The sequence below is a fragment of the Rhineura floridana genome, chromosome 7 (assembly GCF_030035675.1).
Source record: "Rhineura floridana isolate rRhiFlo1 chromosome 7, rRhiFlo1.hap2, whole genome shotgun sequence".
Classification (NCBI taxonomy): Eukaryota; Metazoa; Chordata; class Lepidosauria; order Squamata; family Rhineuridae; genus Rhineura; species Rhineura floridana.
In genome coordinates, this window is record NC_084486.1 from 30402516 (window position 1) to 30419962 (window position 17447).

The 17447-nt window shown below is 37.4% G+C and overlaps 1 protein-coding gene across 7 annotated transcripts in view; it reads right to left on the minus strand.

Annotated features, from left to right (window-relative positions):
- JMJD1C (jumonji domain containing 1C) overlaps positions 1-17447 on the minus strand; it is a 206742-nt gene that overhangs the window by 36340 nt on the left and 152955 nt on the right. For 5 of the 7 annotated variants that reach the window (XR_009763908.1, XM_061635127.1, XM_061635125.1 and 2 more), the window contains exons 4-11: positions 14764-14869; positions 11422-11546; positions 10224-10367; positions 9942-10131; positions 8199-9862; positions 6769-6941; positions 4305-6481; positions 1165-1366 (exon numbers count right to left, since the gene is read on the minus strand). Coding sequence is in view for 6 of the 7 variants with exons in the window: in XM_061635125.1 (XP_061491109.1) it covers positions 1165-1366; positions 4305-6481; positions 6769-6941; positions 8199-9862; positions 9942-10131; positions 10224-10367; positions 11422-11546; positions 14764-14869 (4781 nt within the window). In the remaining variant the exon portion in view is untranslated. The remainder of the gene's footprint in view (positions 1-1164; positions 1367-4304; positions 6482-6768; positions 6942-8198; positions 9863-9941; positions 10132-10223; positions 10368-11421; positions 11547-14763; positions 14870-17447) is intronic. The other 2 variants (XM_061635130.1, XM_061635128.1) reach the window with 1 other exon arrangement.

Sequence of the window (17447 nt, forward strand, 5' to 3'; positions counted from 1 at the left end):
TTCCTCTTTGTAGTTCCTACTGAGAAATTTACTTTTCAAAGGTTCTTGCCAAGGTGAAAAGCTGCAAGTTTTCCAGAGTCTCTTACCTTCCCCCTTATACAGTATTACTCCCACCTCCACTAGCAAAACATCTGACTTTTATGTGGCTGGAATGTAGCCTACTGCACAAAGGTAAGAGTCTTATCATTGCTCCATCCATTTTTGCACCTGGCTCCAACCACGGTTTTTGCTTCTGGCCACACCTACTACTGGCATGTGGTCCTTGGAAAAGTTGACCATGAAGAAATGCGGCCCTGAAGATGAAAAATGCCCCCCCCATACAGATATCCATATATTCTTAAAAAAATAAAAGGTCTGAGAAATGAAGTGAGTTACATAACTCAAAATCACAAACCAGTTAAGCCAAATAACTTAGGCCTAAGGACTCAAGAAAAAAAAAACACCACATCAAAACTGCTCTTTTGTGCAGAAGTCCTGAGTTTACACAAACTACTCTTTACCTCAAAAGAGAAATGGGGAGCCAATATGGTGTCCTCCAGATGCTGTTGGACTCCAACTCCCATCAGCCTTAACTGTTGACTATGTGGCTGGGGCTGATAGGAACTGGAGTCTAACAACATCTGGAGCCATGTTGGTTGGCTACACCTGCTTTATACAAATGTGCAAGAGAGTCAAGAGGCACTGCTTTGAGAATCTAACAGCTCTGTAACACCAGGCTTTGGTGAAAGAAGAAATGAGGAAGCAGAGCCCACTTCATCAGTTTGGCTGAGGGATCAACTCCATTTGGTTCCTGCTCTCCCTGAGCTATCTCCAGTCAAGCAGGCCATTGTTAAGAACATTCAAACTTTTAAGAACTGGTGCCTGAGTCCCTTTCCCCCATTCCCTCCTCTTCTTTGTGTCATCTATTTTAGATTGCAATCCTGTGGGCAGGTACTGTCTTGTTTGTAATTGATCTTATGTAAGCTACTTTGCAAGCTTTTTGGCTGAAGAATGGGGTAAAAAAAGTCCAAAAAGTGACTATCCACAATTTCAAAAACGTCCTAGCTTGTAAGTAAGTATCATTATAAATAACGTGCTTCAAACTGCACCTCTTCAAATCATAAGGCATTGCTATGATAAAGATGTAGGAATAAAACTTGGCTTCTAAAAAAAAGTTTCACTTACCGGCGAAAGTAGTAGAATCTACAAAACACTGGTGAGTGAGCTGATTCTTCACCTTTCTTACTTCTTACAAGTCTACATTCTCTGCATTTTTGCAAATTTGGCCCTATTTCATAGCAAGAGTCATCCTGCAGAAAGGATTCTCCAGTCTGCTTCAACTTCTTTACTTTACGCCAGTCTTTTAATACTGAACGAGGTATGCCAGCTGCAAAAACGACAATGTTTTTAAGCAAGAGCATGAAAATATAAAATGTATACAATATCTAGACCTCAGCAGAAACTGTAGTGGGAGCTAGCAATTTTGAAAGTAAACTTAAATTATACATAAGCGTTTGAATAAAACAACACTTGAAAACTGGAGAGGGGGGGTCCCATTTTTTAATTTAAAACATTTTTGTTTTGTTATCAACTTGCCCTGTGATTTACAGGAGAAAGGATGATAGCCCAAGTTCATTTTGTCAACGACAACCATTCTCCCAGGCATTTTAGCATGTGTTTTTAATTTTTTTATATATAAAAAATGTGTTTTTAAATTTGCATATTTGTTTTTAATGTTTTTAATTGCTGTAACCGCCCAGAGAGCTTCAGCTATGGGGCAGTATATAAATGTAATAAATAAATAAATAAATATAAAAGCAGAATAATTCCAAGCACATCTTACCAGTGACTCTGCCTCTATGACCTATTATGGTTAACTACACAATGAATTTACATACTGAAGGTAGAGACTGACACTGATTTTATGCCTTCTACGTTAAATTTTACCTTTGTAGTCCCTTTAGTACCACCCCCTATATATATATGTATGTGTGTGTGTGTACATATATATATAGTATTTTATGTATTTTAATTTATTGCAATGTTTTTGTGATTTTACTGTTTACAATTTTATTAAGTACGTGTTTGATTTTATTTTTGTAAGCTGCCCTGAGTACCCTATTATAGGGTAGAAGGGTGGGATAGAAATATTTTAAATAAATAAATTAAATAATAAATATGTACAGTATCTCACTGTAAGTACAAGAGAAAAAAACAGCAATCAAAAAAGTGAAAGTATTTGCAAAAGAACAAAGTAAATCTTTTACATTAAACCTTTGGAGAGAGGATTCAGACAAAATGGGATTGTAGACATTTAATACATTTATTGGCCTCAATGCAGCAATATTTCCTATGGATTGCATATGGACAGTAATGCACAATTCAAATGAAACATTTTAATATATTTTATTTATTTTCTTAAATTTATATCCCTTCTTTCTTCCATCATGGAACTCAAGGTGGTCTACCTGTGGTTCTGAGGCAGTCACCCATCCAGGCAAAAGGCCAGATTCAGAACCAGTTTAGCTTCAAACAAGGTAGTGGTCTTATTTATTTATTTATAATTTGATTTATATCCTGCCCTTCCTCCCAGCAGGAGCCCAGAGCAGCATATAAGCCCAGTCTTATGTGCCTTATACCCCAGCTACAATTTCAGTCCACTAAAACAGAGCCCACAAAAGACTTGTCACAATCATCCTAAAAAAAAAAAAAAAAAAAGTTAGAGCCCAGCAGCAAGCACAGTTTATAGAATCTTGATACACTTTACATTTTCAAGTGTATATGGCCTGGTTTGCACTAATGGAAAGCCATGGTTGGTTTAGCCGAAGTATGGTTTGTCAGAACATCTGAATCAAGCCCAGCAGATGCCAAAGCGATCTGCAAAGGCAGTCTACAGAGGAAAAATGTCCGTTTGCAGGTGTGGTTTGAATCCAAACCACGTTTGCAAATGGACAACTTCAAAGGGGCTTACTGTCAGCACTGATCAATGAGCCCCGCATGCCAAGGAACAATCAGGTGCGCACTTTAAGTTCCTGATTGCTTCCTTGCAGCTGCATCTTTCCTGTCCCACACTTGTAGTAACATATGACACTAGGTGTTGGGCAGGTGGGTATGGTTTTGGGGAAAACAGGTGAGCCAAATTGGGCTCCATGCCAGCCTAATTAGACCCACAGGCCAGAGGTTTCCCACCACTGCCTTAACACTAACACATATAGTGATCATTACAATTATATTTGTCCAGTTCACGTTGTGATTTGTGTCAATGAGTTTTCTTCACATGATTGTATTCAGAAACAACCTTGCCTGACTTTGGATATAGAAAGTTCTATGCAGAGTAGTGCCTCATGGTTATACATTGCAGTGATTTCTGTTGCCGAGCCAGAACTTTATGAAGTTGCTGTGATTATAAATTCCTGCAATGTGTAACCTGTTTTCTACTGGTATAGTTTCCTGGTGTAATTATGTATCAGAGGGAAATTTGTATGAAAATACGGTTTAGGATTACCATGTGAACCAGCTCACAGACACAAGTGGAAGCATGCATTTGTTCATCTGATGACACCTAAAAGCAAGGGTACAGTGCAAAATATTCTTTCTAGAATTGCGACAGAAACAGTGTGGTCCATATCACACACCCAATCCAAAATTCTTACTGACTGAAATAATCAATGATAACCAGTTTGACTGAAGTGTAGGTGCACAATCCACAGAGTGAGAAGGAAAAACACAGGAGGGATAGCTTGTTATGGCAATAGGAATGGCACAAGGAGATGGAAAGGCTTTAGATGGGGAAACAATTGGCAGCAATAAGGATAGGAAGAGCAGAGAGATACAGTATGTGAGCTTCTGGAAGTATTAAATTGGGCATAAACATTCAAAAAGTAGCTTCAGAGAGTGGAACTGTGTAGCAAATACTGATCAGCAAAAAAGAATAAATATTTTAAAATGACAGTTCTGAGCACGGGAGAATATACAACAGCTTACAAAAACAGTTGTATAATTTGCATAATTGTCTTACAAGGAATGCTCAGCTGACACTCAGGGACAAAGAATGTGAGGCAAACTGAAGTGTCTTTTTTATAGCAGTTATACAATTTGAGAACTTTTTTGTTGCAGTTCTAAAATTACTTTAGAATGAATATCTGAAGGCAGCTTTAAAAAGTAGGTATGTGCAACATGCGCCTGAAGACTTTACATAGGTCCCAGAATCTAGCTTTTTCTGATACGCTTTAAGGTTAAAAAAAGGGGGGGTGTAGAGAAGAGACACAACCCTGACAACAACAACAAAAAATATGTTCTAATTTGTATGTTAACTTAATACTTACAATTACTACTTGTGTTCTGTAACTTCAGCTTGCTCTTTTCTTTGGCACTTCTGCTAAGAACACCATTTGGTTTTATTTCTTCCTCTGCATCACCCTTTTTCTTTTGCAAATCATTCTGTTTCTTTTTGTAAGTTGGCTTAGGCTGCCGTTTAGTCCTTTGCTCCGATTTGCTCTCACTTTCATCAGAATCTCCACTTTCGGAACCAGATTCAAATGTTCTTTTTGCTTTTCTTGTTGCATGTTTCTCTTCCTTCACAAGCTTTCCCCCCAGCATTTTACAATCTATGTTATTTTGGAAATCATTTGATGTAGAAGCTATTAAATTAACAGTACATGGCTTAATAATTTCTGATACACTGTTCCCTGAATTCTCTTTTTTATTAGTGTTTTTATCTTCTTCCGAATGTCTCGTGAGCCAAGCTTTTTTCAGCTTTGTGTGGTAGTTTGCTTGACTTGTCTGGGATACTTGCCCACTGCCTACAGTATTTGCTTTGTTTATTGTACTAGAGATGACAGTACCGTCTAGGGAAATGGAGGGTGGAAATATTGGATTTTTCACAGCAGTCAACTCTGTATCACTGGCACTGCTACTTTTAAACTGAGCAGCAGCCAGTGCTGCCTTGTGCTTTTTCAAATGAATAAAATCAGATGGTCCAGAGAATCCAGAGCTACCCTGAAGAATACTTTCTGTTTTGCCACAAGCTAATGTAACTGGAGCTGTGGTGCTGACACCACATTCTTGTATGTGTGCCACTCCCTGGTTTATGGCTGTAGAAGCAGTACTCTCTATTGATGTGCAGGCTAAGGCTGCATTTGACAAACAGTAAGTCATTTCTGAACTGCCCATGCTTGGAACGCCAGTAGTAGCCACAGATGTGGTTACATCCATTTTGGTGCTGCATAGCATAGTTGTAGTAGGCATGACAGAACTGGGAACACTGCCCTGGGAAGCAGCTGGAAAGTTCTTTTCATACTGTGTATGAATCGTGTCCGAGTTCAAACTTGACAGAACTATTCTTCCAGTCTCTCTGACTTCCGATGGTTTCAGACAATCTGTTTGGTTTATCCCTATCAGTGATCTTTCAATAACTCGTTCTTTTGGAGTTGACTGCACAACAGATACAGTATCATACTTTGTACTTGAAGGTGGACGTACAATGACAGAAGCTGTGGCAGAAGGCAGTTTTACAGTAGTTCTCTCAAAGTGCCATTCCATTTTATCATTATTCGAAATATTATTACTTTTCCACATATCTGAAAATTTTTGCTCTAAAGCGCTCTTGTAAATATTTTGTGCTTCCTTTGGCTCAGGTACTAAAGTTGGTGGCTTTTGTAATTCATGGATTTTGCTACCAGCACTAACAGGTTGCACTGGGGTTAGTGTTGGAGGAGAAAGACTATTGTAGCTTCCCTCTTTTCTCTCCAGACTATGATGGACTGGAGGGTGAAAGACCGGTGCTCTGTGTAAAGCAGGCATTGTTCGGAGTGTACTTGAGGATGAAACCGACAACTGAGTAGGACTTTTAGAGTCGTTTCTAAAAGAACTTACTGAATGAGAAGTCACTTGCTGTGAAAACTGATCTGTTATCTTGCCTATTGAGCTTTCAGCCTCTGGTGGGTGCTTAATCAAAGGTGGTGGTTTTGAAAGAGATGAAGTGAAAGAAGTGAGTGACTGAGGAGAAGCTGTTGAAGGACAACTACTCTGTTTATCAGCACACATACCTGAAACGTCTTTGGATGAGTATGTTCGTGGTGGTTCATTGACTACACTGTTAGACAAAGTGGTAAAATAGTTACTTTGTGGCAAACTCTGTGGTACTGAATGCTTCATTTTGTAGAGTTCTGAATCCTTGTCATGTTTTACTCCATGGCTTTTGGGGCTAGATGATGATAATGGCATTATTCTGGAATAAGTCTCCCTTTCACCCTCTAGTGCCTTGATTTTAGCTGTAAAAGGAGCAACCTCAATACTTTCTTGAAGTATCCGCCTGTGCTCTTCTTTATACTTGCTTAGCCTCTCTCCTGTCTCTTGAAGTGACCTTTGCAGTGGGTCTACAAAATGTCTTTGCAAATGGCCCTCTTTTGCAGTCTGTGATCTGTTATGCTCTATGTCTGACTTTGCTGGAGTAGCTGCAGCTGAACGTAAAGATTCAAAAATTCCTTTCCTTTCCAATTCTCTGCACAAAGACATAAAAAACAGCACTGTATTAATTTTGTTTTAAATTAATGAAATTACACACTATGTTAAGAAACATACCCTACAAACGTTAACATGAAATATATAGTACCAGTATCTTCATTAATATGCTTTTCATATTCCTGTCGGCCATATATTGTGTGTGGTATGTGATGCACTGATTCCAGTGACTTAAAAGTAAAATACAAAATAGTTAGTTTTCTAACCTCAACCTTCCAGTATGATCTTACCTCTTTGTATTTGTAGATTAAAACAATGGAAACTTACTCTTTATGATGATCCACTATATTTTTTGTCAATGGAGGACTAGAGTGTGTCGTCAGTTTAAGTGGCCGATGCGGCTCTGCACTGGATGGTCTTACAGGTATGTGACTCAGTAACCCAAGACTGTCAGCTGAGGTCACAGGGGTAGGCTGGTGTAACCAAGGACTAGGAGTATTCTGTTAACGGCAACAAAATCAGACTTTATAGTTATTACTGCAACCTAAACATAAAACCTTTTAAGCAAAACCCTAGGATGGCAAACTGTTTTTTGTTCTTGTATTGATTAAGATATAAGTGACACAATTAAATTCCGGCAGCTCATAATAAGGATTAAAAATAAATATATGAAAAAATAAGCAGTTTATTCTGAAGCAAGGTAATGTTACATTTAACCAAACAGAAAACATACAAAGTCTGCATAAGTGTCTTTAAAAGTAAACTGGTATTTCAACCCTAGCCCCATTTTTGGAACACAATTCCCAGCCAAAGTTAAATATTCTTACATGTCACACATACCATAAGATACAGTATGAAACCACTTCAGTAGCAATAAGTTCTATAATGAGTTAGTTAAATTGCTAGTCAGGGCTGGTGCAGATGCAATGTTAGTGATCTCGTGATCGTGATTAGGAGACTGGAAGCTTGCCATGTTCTCTCCCAGTCCCCTTTCTTTGGTCAGTGGTAGTACAGTGCAGCATTTAGTTTGCACTGGTGCTAAGAAGGGTCTGAAAACAAACATCCGACCCTGGTTTAAAAACCAATCATTAGTTACTTCTGGTACAAATGTAACACTGCACCGTAGTTAACACTAAAAAGGGAAAGGAGGAAGAATACATGAACCTGCGTCATGCTCCCCATCTCCTAATCATGGTTAGAAGACTGCCAGTATTGCATCTGTATTGGACCTCCAACCTGTTATAGAATATTGCATTCTACTGCTACAATACTTCAGTAACTGCTGAAAGAAATCTTTCTACAAAGCTAAGGGCATTTGAGTTGTTGAATTTCAGTTTTAAAATATTCAGCATTCTGTACGCTTCTGCCATAATGGTCAAACCTTTGTGTTTAAAAAGAAAAGTGAAAACTTTATAAATCCATATATTTCTTTAAAAAATCAACTCATGGAATACCTCTCAACCACTTACCTGTAAGCTAAATTTAAGCTTAAATATGAAGTATTGCACTCAGCCACACCACTCTGTTAATGCACAAGTAATAACACAATGCTGTGACGTGCGTTCAGCTCCCCACTCCCCCAAGAAGAACCTGATTATACATCTACCATTATTTAAATTTGCTTAGCTGGGTGAATTACTGTCATATAACTTTGCTAAAAGTAATTTTAAAGCACTATAAACAGATTGCATCCCCGTCAAGCTAATAATATAATATTATCTCAATGTAAAATAAATTGGGGATTCAGCATGACTTACTCTTCTCAGAGGAGTCTCAGTATTAACAGAAGCTTCAGAATGGACCCATTTAGATGAAGGTATTCCAAGTCCTGAGTATGCATGTGTTCCATTTGGATACTGCCAAATAATTGGATAAAGTCCTAGGTGATTATATGAAGCAGAAGGATGAGCTTGCCCAAGAAGATGTGGTGACTGGTGCTGTAGCATCTGTTGCTGTTGCTGGTGTGCTAATGCCAAATGGCTTAAGCTGCTAGCATGAGCAGTCTCTAGTCGTGGGTGGCCTCCCAACAAAGAGGCTGTAGGCACTCCAGGTAACACTGCAGGAAGTAGATGTGGGTGATGAACAGAATGGTGAGATGTACTACTAAGAGGATGAGTATTAATAGCAGACAAAGGAGTTTGGTTTGAGGATCCGGCTAATAAATGTGATGCACCAGTTAATGCAGAATGATGGGTGTTTGGATTTAAACAAGTTCTATGGGAAGTGGAATGAGGAGGATAGTTATGCTGATGTAAATATGGTGATAAATGGTTAGTTCCCGTTTCTTGTCCAATAAGAGCGGGATCTCTGTAAACTGTGAAATGTTCATTTTTGTCAATGATAAGAGGACTTTTAGTAGCTTCTAATGAACTAATTCTAGCTGGAACTGGATGAAAGCTAGACCTAGGCAAATCATGCTCAGTTTTAATTGCTGACCTTGTTACTGCAGTAACATGGCTGTTCTGGTAATTAATCTTAGACTTCACAGTATCAGGAGATTGGGCGTGTTTATATTTAACTTCAGGTGAAGAATTTGACTTGATTTTAGGAGTTTCAATGAGTGGTCCAGGTTTAGGCTTCATCACATCAGGGACTGGACTTTGTTTACGTACTCTGCCCTCTTCTGCTATAGAAATTACAGTTAAAGATGAGACAGAGCCAAATAGCATTTTTTCAGTGTTAAGATGCTCATTTGCTGACGAACTTTTCACAACTTTTGGTTGTATCAAATCCATTTTGCTGACATTGTTAATCCAGTTTTCCTCAGTTTCCAATTTTCTTACTTCCACAAAGGTTGAATTTGTAAACTGATGTTTTGTATCACTACCCGGAGGCTCCATTTTCTGACAGGTTTGCAAACCAAAAGCATTTGAGATATTTTCCTGGCTCTCATTAACTGAACTGTTTTCAGTATTAATATCAATACAACCTTTTGGTGTAGGACAGTTGGGCACAAACTGCTCATTCCGTAAGAGCTCCCTGGGCTGCTGCTTTTCTATACTGCATACATCATTGGCATTCCGATCATAAACTGTTGGCTGTTCAGCACGATGGAGCAAAATTTCTTGCAGCTCCAAGTCAGCTGACTCTGTTCTATCTGCTTCTTGATGTATTTTATGTTCCTGTATTTCATGCCAGGGAGACTGGCTGTCTATTAGCGTTTGCTCCTCTATACCACCACTCCTCTGGGATTTTCCTTCCTTCCCATTTATCTTTGAAATGTTCTTGCTTTTCAATTCATTCTCTGAGTTTTGCTCCGATGAAGAATCTGTCGATCTTTTGTTTGAAGTTTCTGAGTCACTGCACTCAGAATAGTCTGAGCTGTTGTCTGTCCTCTGCCTCTTCAAATTCAGTTTCTTTTCATCATCATCAGGTTTTCTTCTTTTAGAAATAAACTGTTTGTTTTTATTTTTGGAATTTTCTGCAAAGAAAAAGTATTTTTATTTTAGTACAATTCTGAAGGAGAAGAATTGTCCCACCCCTTTTAACAATGCTTATACCTCCTCCTTGAGCAACATAGTCATATTTTTCTTCTTTCATCTTTTCTTCATCAGGCACACTGCTATCAGAGCCTTTTCTTTTATTGGGACGAGCATTCCGTTGCTGCTGGTGTGAATTTTGTTTTGGTGCTGCACTCTGGGAATTCATTGATGGCCTGGGACTATTTGCCTGAGCCCGAGTATAGTGGCCCTAAATAAAAACATTAATACATTTATAATCTATCGATACAATGCAATTAACAGAGTAAATGGCAATATAATGTATAATCAAAATATATCTACGTGGGCTGTGTTGCTGTTCTGGCTGGAACGAGACCTGCGCCGTGATGTAATACCAATATTTTCACCTTTCAGCAAAGAGTGAACAACATCATCTAGAAAGGTCATCTGAACCATAGAGGGATCGACATTTTGTGGTTCTAAAACCTGTTTTATTAGAAAAAAGTAAATCAGTAATCAATTCCCACTTATATTTTCCATATGAATGCCAATTGTCAACAGAATTTATGTTCCAACTTAAAAGGACAGTTTGACAAAAGACTTTTCAAAGGAATGCAAAAATGGCATCCTTTCATTTTCAAACCAACGTGTTGACATGGTTTATCAGAACACTACCAGGGTTCTATCTTTTGTCCCAAATTGAAAACCCTTCAATATTTGTTAAACTGGCCAAACAAGAATAAGGTGTACTGAACGTGGGATTTTAAAAATCTTTAGAGTGCAAGGAGGTGTGATTAATGATACCTATACACCAACGATAAATGGATATAATACAATGAAATCTTATGTTGGCCTTTACTTCTAGCCCAACATTTAATTATTTTGGGGGGGGGGCTCAAGTAATAGATCTAGAAAATACCTAGAGTTAGAGCTATTTTAATAATTATTAATTTCTGCAGTATTGTTATATGTTTATACTCCTGAATTATTATTATTTTTGGACTTATTATTTCAATACGTCTCCTGCGTTTCTCTCTTTTGGTGTGCATTCAAAAAGCCTGGCTGGCTGTTGCATAATAAACTGAACTGATCTAAAAAACATATCTTCTGAATATTGAGCAAAGGCCTCAAAATCCCCCCCCATTTTATTTCTCCATGTATGTCATGAAAATATTAAGGAACACTGTAATATGCATTCACGTTTCCTTTGTTGAAAGTAGGAATTTATTAGCCACCTAATCACTTGATTGCTAAAGTTCTATCAGTAGTACATTTTTTTTTTAAAAAAAAACAATCCTTACAGACAGGATTCCCTTCAGGTTTACTCATTTTACTGGTCAGATTACAACCAAATAAGTACATTTAAGTTTTAAAAACTGGAAACAAATGCTTAAGCATAAGCTATTAAATATTAAGATTAAGTAATATTTTAAAAGCTAAAATGTATATATGCAAATAATTTTAGGTCAATTGTATCAAAGTCATGATAAAAGTTTTAACACATACTTATCTTTAAGACAAAAATAGAAGAAGCAGTTACCTGATCATTCATAACAATCATAGTGCGAGTGAATAGATCATGATGAGTTATTATACCAGTGAACCACTGGGTGGCAGAGTCCTGTCTGTATACTCTCACCCTATAGCCATTTAAGGAATATGGACCTTTAAAAAAAAAAAAGCTTTTGAGGATTATTGCAAAAATATTTCAATCCATGGCTTGGTTTTGAATATGCATGCAGCACATATGTTATACTACATTGTAAAAACACACACAGAAAGACCAAAAATCCAATATCCATTATGCTTTAATACTGCATATTTTTATTTGGATTCACCACGGCATTTTTATAGTACAAGGGTATTATCTGATAGAGTTTGACAGGTAGGTAAGACTAGAATTTTCAAAAGAATGTTTAATATTTGCATTCTACAATGCTAAAGGGTGGGGTAAAAAAAGTCAAACTATAAAACACTACACTGAAAAGGAAGTCAAATTCCTTCAACAGAACCTCTCCAGCAGCTGTTTGCATGCCCAGATGCTTTTGCAGTAGAAACAATTTACTTCTTGAAGTTTTGGGTTTCACAGCTGCCCAGAGTTTTCCACAACTGACCACAGAACTCTGCAACCTCTGCAGTAACTTCAAGAAAATCAAAATAATTCAGGAGCCTTTTTTCTCCTTCCCACTGCTACTGTGTAATAGCAAGAAATCATTTACAAAACGAAGCAGATGTAGTGTATATTTTATATCACATATTCACCACAAAATAGCCATTTTGTATTTTAAAATGTTATGTAGAAAATGGGGGCTTTCAAAATAAATTAATTTAGTCTGGAAGGAGATTTAAATTCATGCATTACATTGAATAATAAATTACGCTTTTTATTATGTAGAACTATTCTCACTTATTTTTCTTCTGTAAGGGCCTGATTTGAGTCGTCAGGATTGCTTTTCAGTGTGCAATTGCTTGCCCAAATTATTTTTTACTTCAGTTTCTTATCTTGATATTTTTATATATTCCTGTGGAACACTAATCTTCATAGCTTTGGGCAAATAAGGAGCTGAGAAGAAGTTTGAAACCCAAGATGTTGGTTTTGAAAATATAGGATCATATGTCTCAGGGACACTTTCACATGAATAAAAATGACAATTTCTCCCACATCAAGCATCTCCCTTCCTTAGCTGTTTTATGAAATACAATCTGTTCTTCCCCTAGCTTTGTCATTCAAACACTACTTATTCACACCTTTCTGACTTGCACCTTGCTTCAACTCTAGTTTGAATTAATCTGTCCAAGAATGCAGAAATAACCAGTGCTTCAGATCCAGTTATAATCAAGTACAATTTAAGTTACAACTATTTTATTGGTATCTGCCACATATTGTATAAGGAGACTTTAATCAGTGTACTGAATTGCATGTACTATATCTTGGCAAACATTTCTGATCTGTGCATTGTGATTGTCTTATATAGGTAACAGAGAGTACTATTCCAGAGTACTCAATGGGTACTTCCAGATGTCTGCTTCCTGCTGCTCCTGCAACTGTAGTGCTTTTTCAGGAGATCAACATGATATGCTGGCAGCTTATTAGATACCTAGGGTATTAACTGTGACAATCTGTTACCAACAATCTCTTACTGACCATTGCTAGTGCAAACATTAGCAGGATCAGCATCAGAAAGAAGACAGAGAACCTACAAAATCACTAGCTCCAAATCCCTCTGTTGTCAAGTGCCTCCTCTTGAAATACTTCAATTCACTTCATGTTACCATTACTGAGGGACCTGATGTCTGGAGGTTCATTTAGAGTAAGTAAAAACAGAAAGAGGGATAGCACAACAGCAGATGGAAAACAATTACCACCATACCCTACAGGCATAATCTAGTCAAAGGTAAACTCCCACACTAGAGTCCTTCAGAGCTGCTGAAGCACTGCTTTCCTGTAGTTACCTGGAGATGGATTTAAAATAGAGGTTCCAGACATATAACACTATATTAGCTATCTGTGCCCTTCCTTAGGATAAAAGTTCTTCTATAATTTCTATTCACAAATACCCATTCTTTGGAAAGGTCCCTGCCAACTTCAAATAAAAGTTTATTGCTTGCAGATTCAGCTTGTTGCATATCTTCCTATATCTATATTTGTATAAGACTGTCATCACACTGCAGTTTGCTTGGCCACTGACAGATGGTGCTGCGAACTACAGCATGACAGATTTCTGAGAGCTGGTGGTTCATCACTGGAGAGCGAGGAGGAAGGAGTGAAGAGAAACTATACACTCCCATGTGACAGGGGACAATGGTTGGTAGACAGAAGACAAAATGAAAGAATAGGAATTCTGATTATTTAAAAACAAACTTGTTAAAAATTAAGCTATCACTACATTTCCGTGAGCTACATAAAAATAATAATCCTAAAACTGCATATTGGTTATAATGAAAACTGGTTGGGAAAAACCATGGATATTACAACCAAGGCATAATTCATCAATTCCTTTTTTGAAGGAAATCTAAATCTGTTATATATAAGACTTTAGAAATTTCTCCATGAGTTTCATTCCCATGCTTCCAGTTTACGGTTTTGGTATAGACCTATAAGTCTGGGAGAAGTCCTGTGGAAAAAACCTACCATACTGACATTGCATCTCAGGTGGCAGGAACAAACTAGGGGGAAAAAAGATCAGTGCAGAGCCAGTATGGGTGCACTGTGAATTGCAGCTAGAATGACACTGCCTTCATGCCTCACTTGTGGGCTTTTGAGAAGCATATGGCTAACCACTGTGGGAAACAGGATGGACTAGATAGATGTTGGATCTGATCCAGCAGGGCTCCTTCTTATATTCTTATTGTGGGAATCAGATCTACTGAAAAAGCATTTCCAGCCCCTACAGAATATCCCTTGCTGACACCCTTTGTTTGCTTGGAAACTGTGCAGTCACTTAAAATATAAAATATTGCATGTATTTATATGTGTAAAATATTACATGTAAAATATTACACTTATTTATACATAAACCTCATCAATCATTCAAAGGTAGTCAGTATTTTTCTTTTTCATCATGTCAGCTCCAAGCACTGCAAACTCACTACTCATAAGTGGTTCAAGTGACAGGCAATAATTCATAATCCATGCAATTACACCTAATATTTGAAAGTATTGCTTCTAAACTAAAAAACACTGTCAATGGAACTGCTGAACTATTGATCTATTCACCATCTACTAAACCACATTCAGAAATATGAACATACTTCCATTTAATAGATTTGGAAAACAAATCCACATTTCTACTTACAGTATAATCTTACATTCAATCATTCTTTAGTATTAATTTTCATGGGACCTAATTAGATGAAAGCAAGAAATATTTCTCAAAATTACCTTGCATAAAAATCTCTTGCACCTTTTGTTCCTTTACCCAGATTTTTACTTCCTCCTGAAGCTGTGGGTTGTCCCTGAGAACTGGGCTTAAACTGTCTACGTCGTCCTAAACAGAAATTAAGAAGAACCCTGTTATTCACATTTAGAATGAAGTTTATTTCCTCAAATTCAACAATTTGTTGAATACTATAATCTGAAAAACACAATTTCAGACAAGTGACATTCCAAATATTTGATTCCCCCTCTCCTTAAGCATGAAGTATCCAGACCCAATATGTTGCCAAATAAATGCATGGGCTCAACTACTTCTCTATTCTATGCATCTTTCCAATAGCACCAAATCACTCTACTTCAGAATAGCAAGATGCTTTTTAAATCCAAGAGCCTCTAGATTAAGACTACTGTAAAATACCACCTCTATAAAACTAATGCCAAAATCTGTATTAGGACAAGCTTTTGCGTTCTCCAGAACTCTTCATCAGGCTACAGGGTTAACAGAGCAAGGGGGGGAGGGGAGAGAGACTGCCATTGAAGTTGAAGCCATGGAGCCTACAGTCTTGAGACAGAATGGGGGACAAGGTAGCAGACATTCAAATGAGACTCTCTTAAGTACCATGCAGGTACTGAATTGTACCAAGGGCTGATCAGAGCAAGAAGCATAACAATGGCTGTTTTGCTGTCTCTGAAAACACATGCACTGGATGTTACCAAAAGAACTCTCTCCATTCTTACATGAAACACGTAGGTTTCCACACCTAAAGATGAATGTCTTTCAGAGATGGGGAATCAGCCATTATTATGTTTCTTATTCCCAGCAGACTTTGGAGCAACTGAATATCTGCATAGCACTTAAACAACCTCATTTGAATGTTGGCTATCACCTCCCCCATTCTGTTTTAAGACTGTGACCAGATGCAGACTCTGTGGTTTCAACATCAGCAAAATAATGAATAAGTATCTCATTTCCTCCACCTGCCCCCCAATGCTGCTAGCTTTCTAGCCAGATGAATAATTCTTGAGAAATCAAAAGCTTGCACACCATTTTGTGATATTTTGGTTGATTTAATAAAGGTATTGCCCTAATATGGACTTTGCAATTCTTGTGTGCCAATATGGCTGCCTTTCCTTATTGTGTGACTAATAAAACTCATGCTGCATTATAAACTAGCATATTGAACTATTTGCTTCTGCAAAATTATGAAATGTATTAGAATCCCAGAATTTCTAATACATTTTTGTTTACACACCACAGGACAAGGAATGTTCTAAAATCCCAAATTCCATTACCCCCCCAAATAATAATAAAAAATTCAAATCCAATATTGTCCAATCTGAACAATTACATTCATATGTTGTGCAATATATATTGTGTGGGTAAACTGAGGGTTTTTTTGTTTGTTTGTAAGTCTGTGTCATAGATTGGAAAAGAGGGGCTGGGTGTCTGATTTTTAGAATTTACAGACAGGTTTTGTTGGTTTTCAAATCAGGATTTAGGAACACCCTTAACCATAATAACTATGGTCAAATGCAATGCTGAACCATAGTGAAGTAGAAACGAATTTGAGCATGAGAAGAAAAGAACAGGGAAGAGAGCACAAGATCCAGGATACCCACTCCCAGTCGCCAAACCATGGTTAGCATTTGTGGAACATTATGTCTGCACCGGACCTTAGAAGAAAAACTGTGAGCACTGCATGTTTTCAAGTATTTTATATTCACAATTTAATTTTAAAAATGTATAAAATAAATATCAGTGTATACAAATGTCTATATGGATATCCACTCTATGAGGATATGTTCATTTCATATTTGTCTATACTCTATATTATTGTCTGCCCTATCCCACAACTCAAGGTGCATAATTATACATTAAGAAGTCTAATCCCTGCCACTATAAGGTTCATGGTCTAATTTGCAATCAACAAGAGGGAGGGACTGTAACATTATGACAGGGAGTCAGTCGTCGCATGTTAAAACATTTAAAAATCACAAGGGATACGGATGTGTCTGGTTAAGCTATTTAATACTAAGACAAACTCGCTGATTGCTTCTGTCACTTTTTAAATTTAGATTTTCTTTTAAAGAATTGACATAACGAGATTTATTATCTTAAACCACAATTAAATAATGTTGTTCTCATCTGCAAATTTCAAATACAATTAAAAATCTATACTGGGTGAGCAATGCCAATGATTAGGATGCATTATAGTCAGGAAACAAAGAAAAAATAAATATGGCAGTTTATTGCATACAAGAAAACTCTTTATTGAAGTAAAACAAAGTATCATTGCCATGAAGGACAATGATGGACCTGTTAGCTAATTTCTCAGGGGTCACCAACTTGGCACCCGTGAAGGCCTTCCCTGGTGCCTCCAGGATTAACTGTAACCCCCAGATCCCCACCTTTCTTTCTTTTTAAAAAATCTATAGCATTTTTAGAACCTATGAGGCAACACCCTTTACTTTGCCCTCTCATCAGAAAAATTCCTGTGGCCACCCGTGTGTGAGAGAAAGGGAGGAAGGGAGAGTGTGTGTATGTACGTATGCATGTATGTATAGTCTGTGAGAGAGCAGGAGGAAGGCACTTGGGAGAGACAGAGGGAGAGATGTATGTGTGAACTGTGTGTATATGAGTAAAAGAGAGATGTATGTGTTTCTGTGGTCTCTGTGTGTGGCGAGTGTGT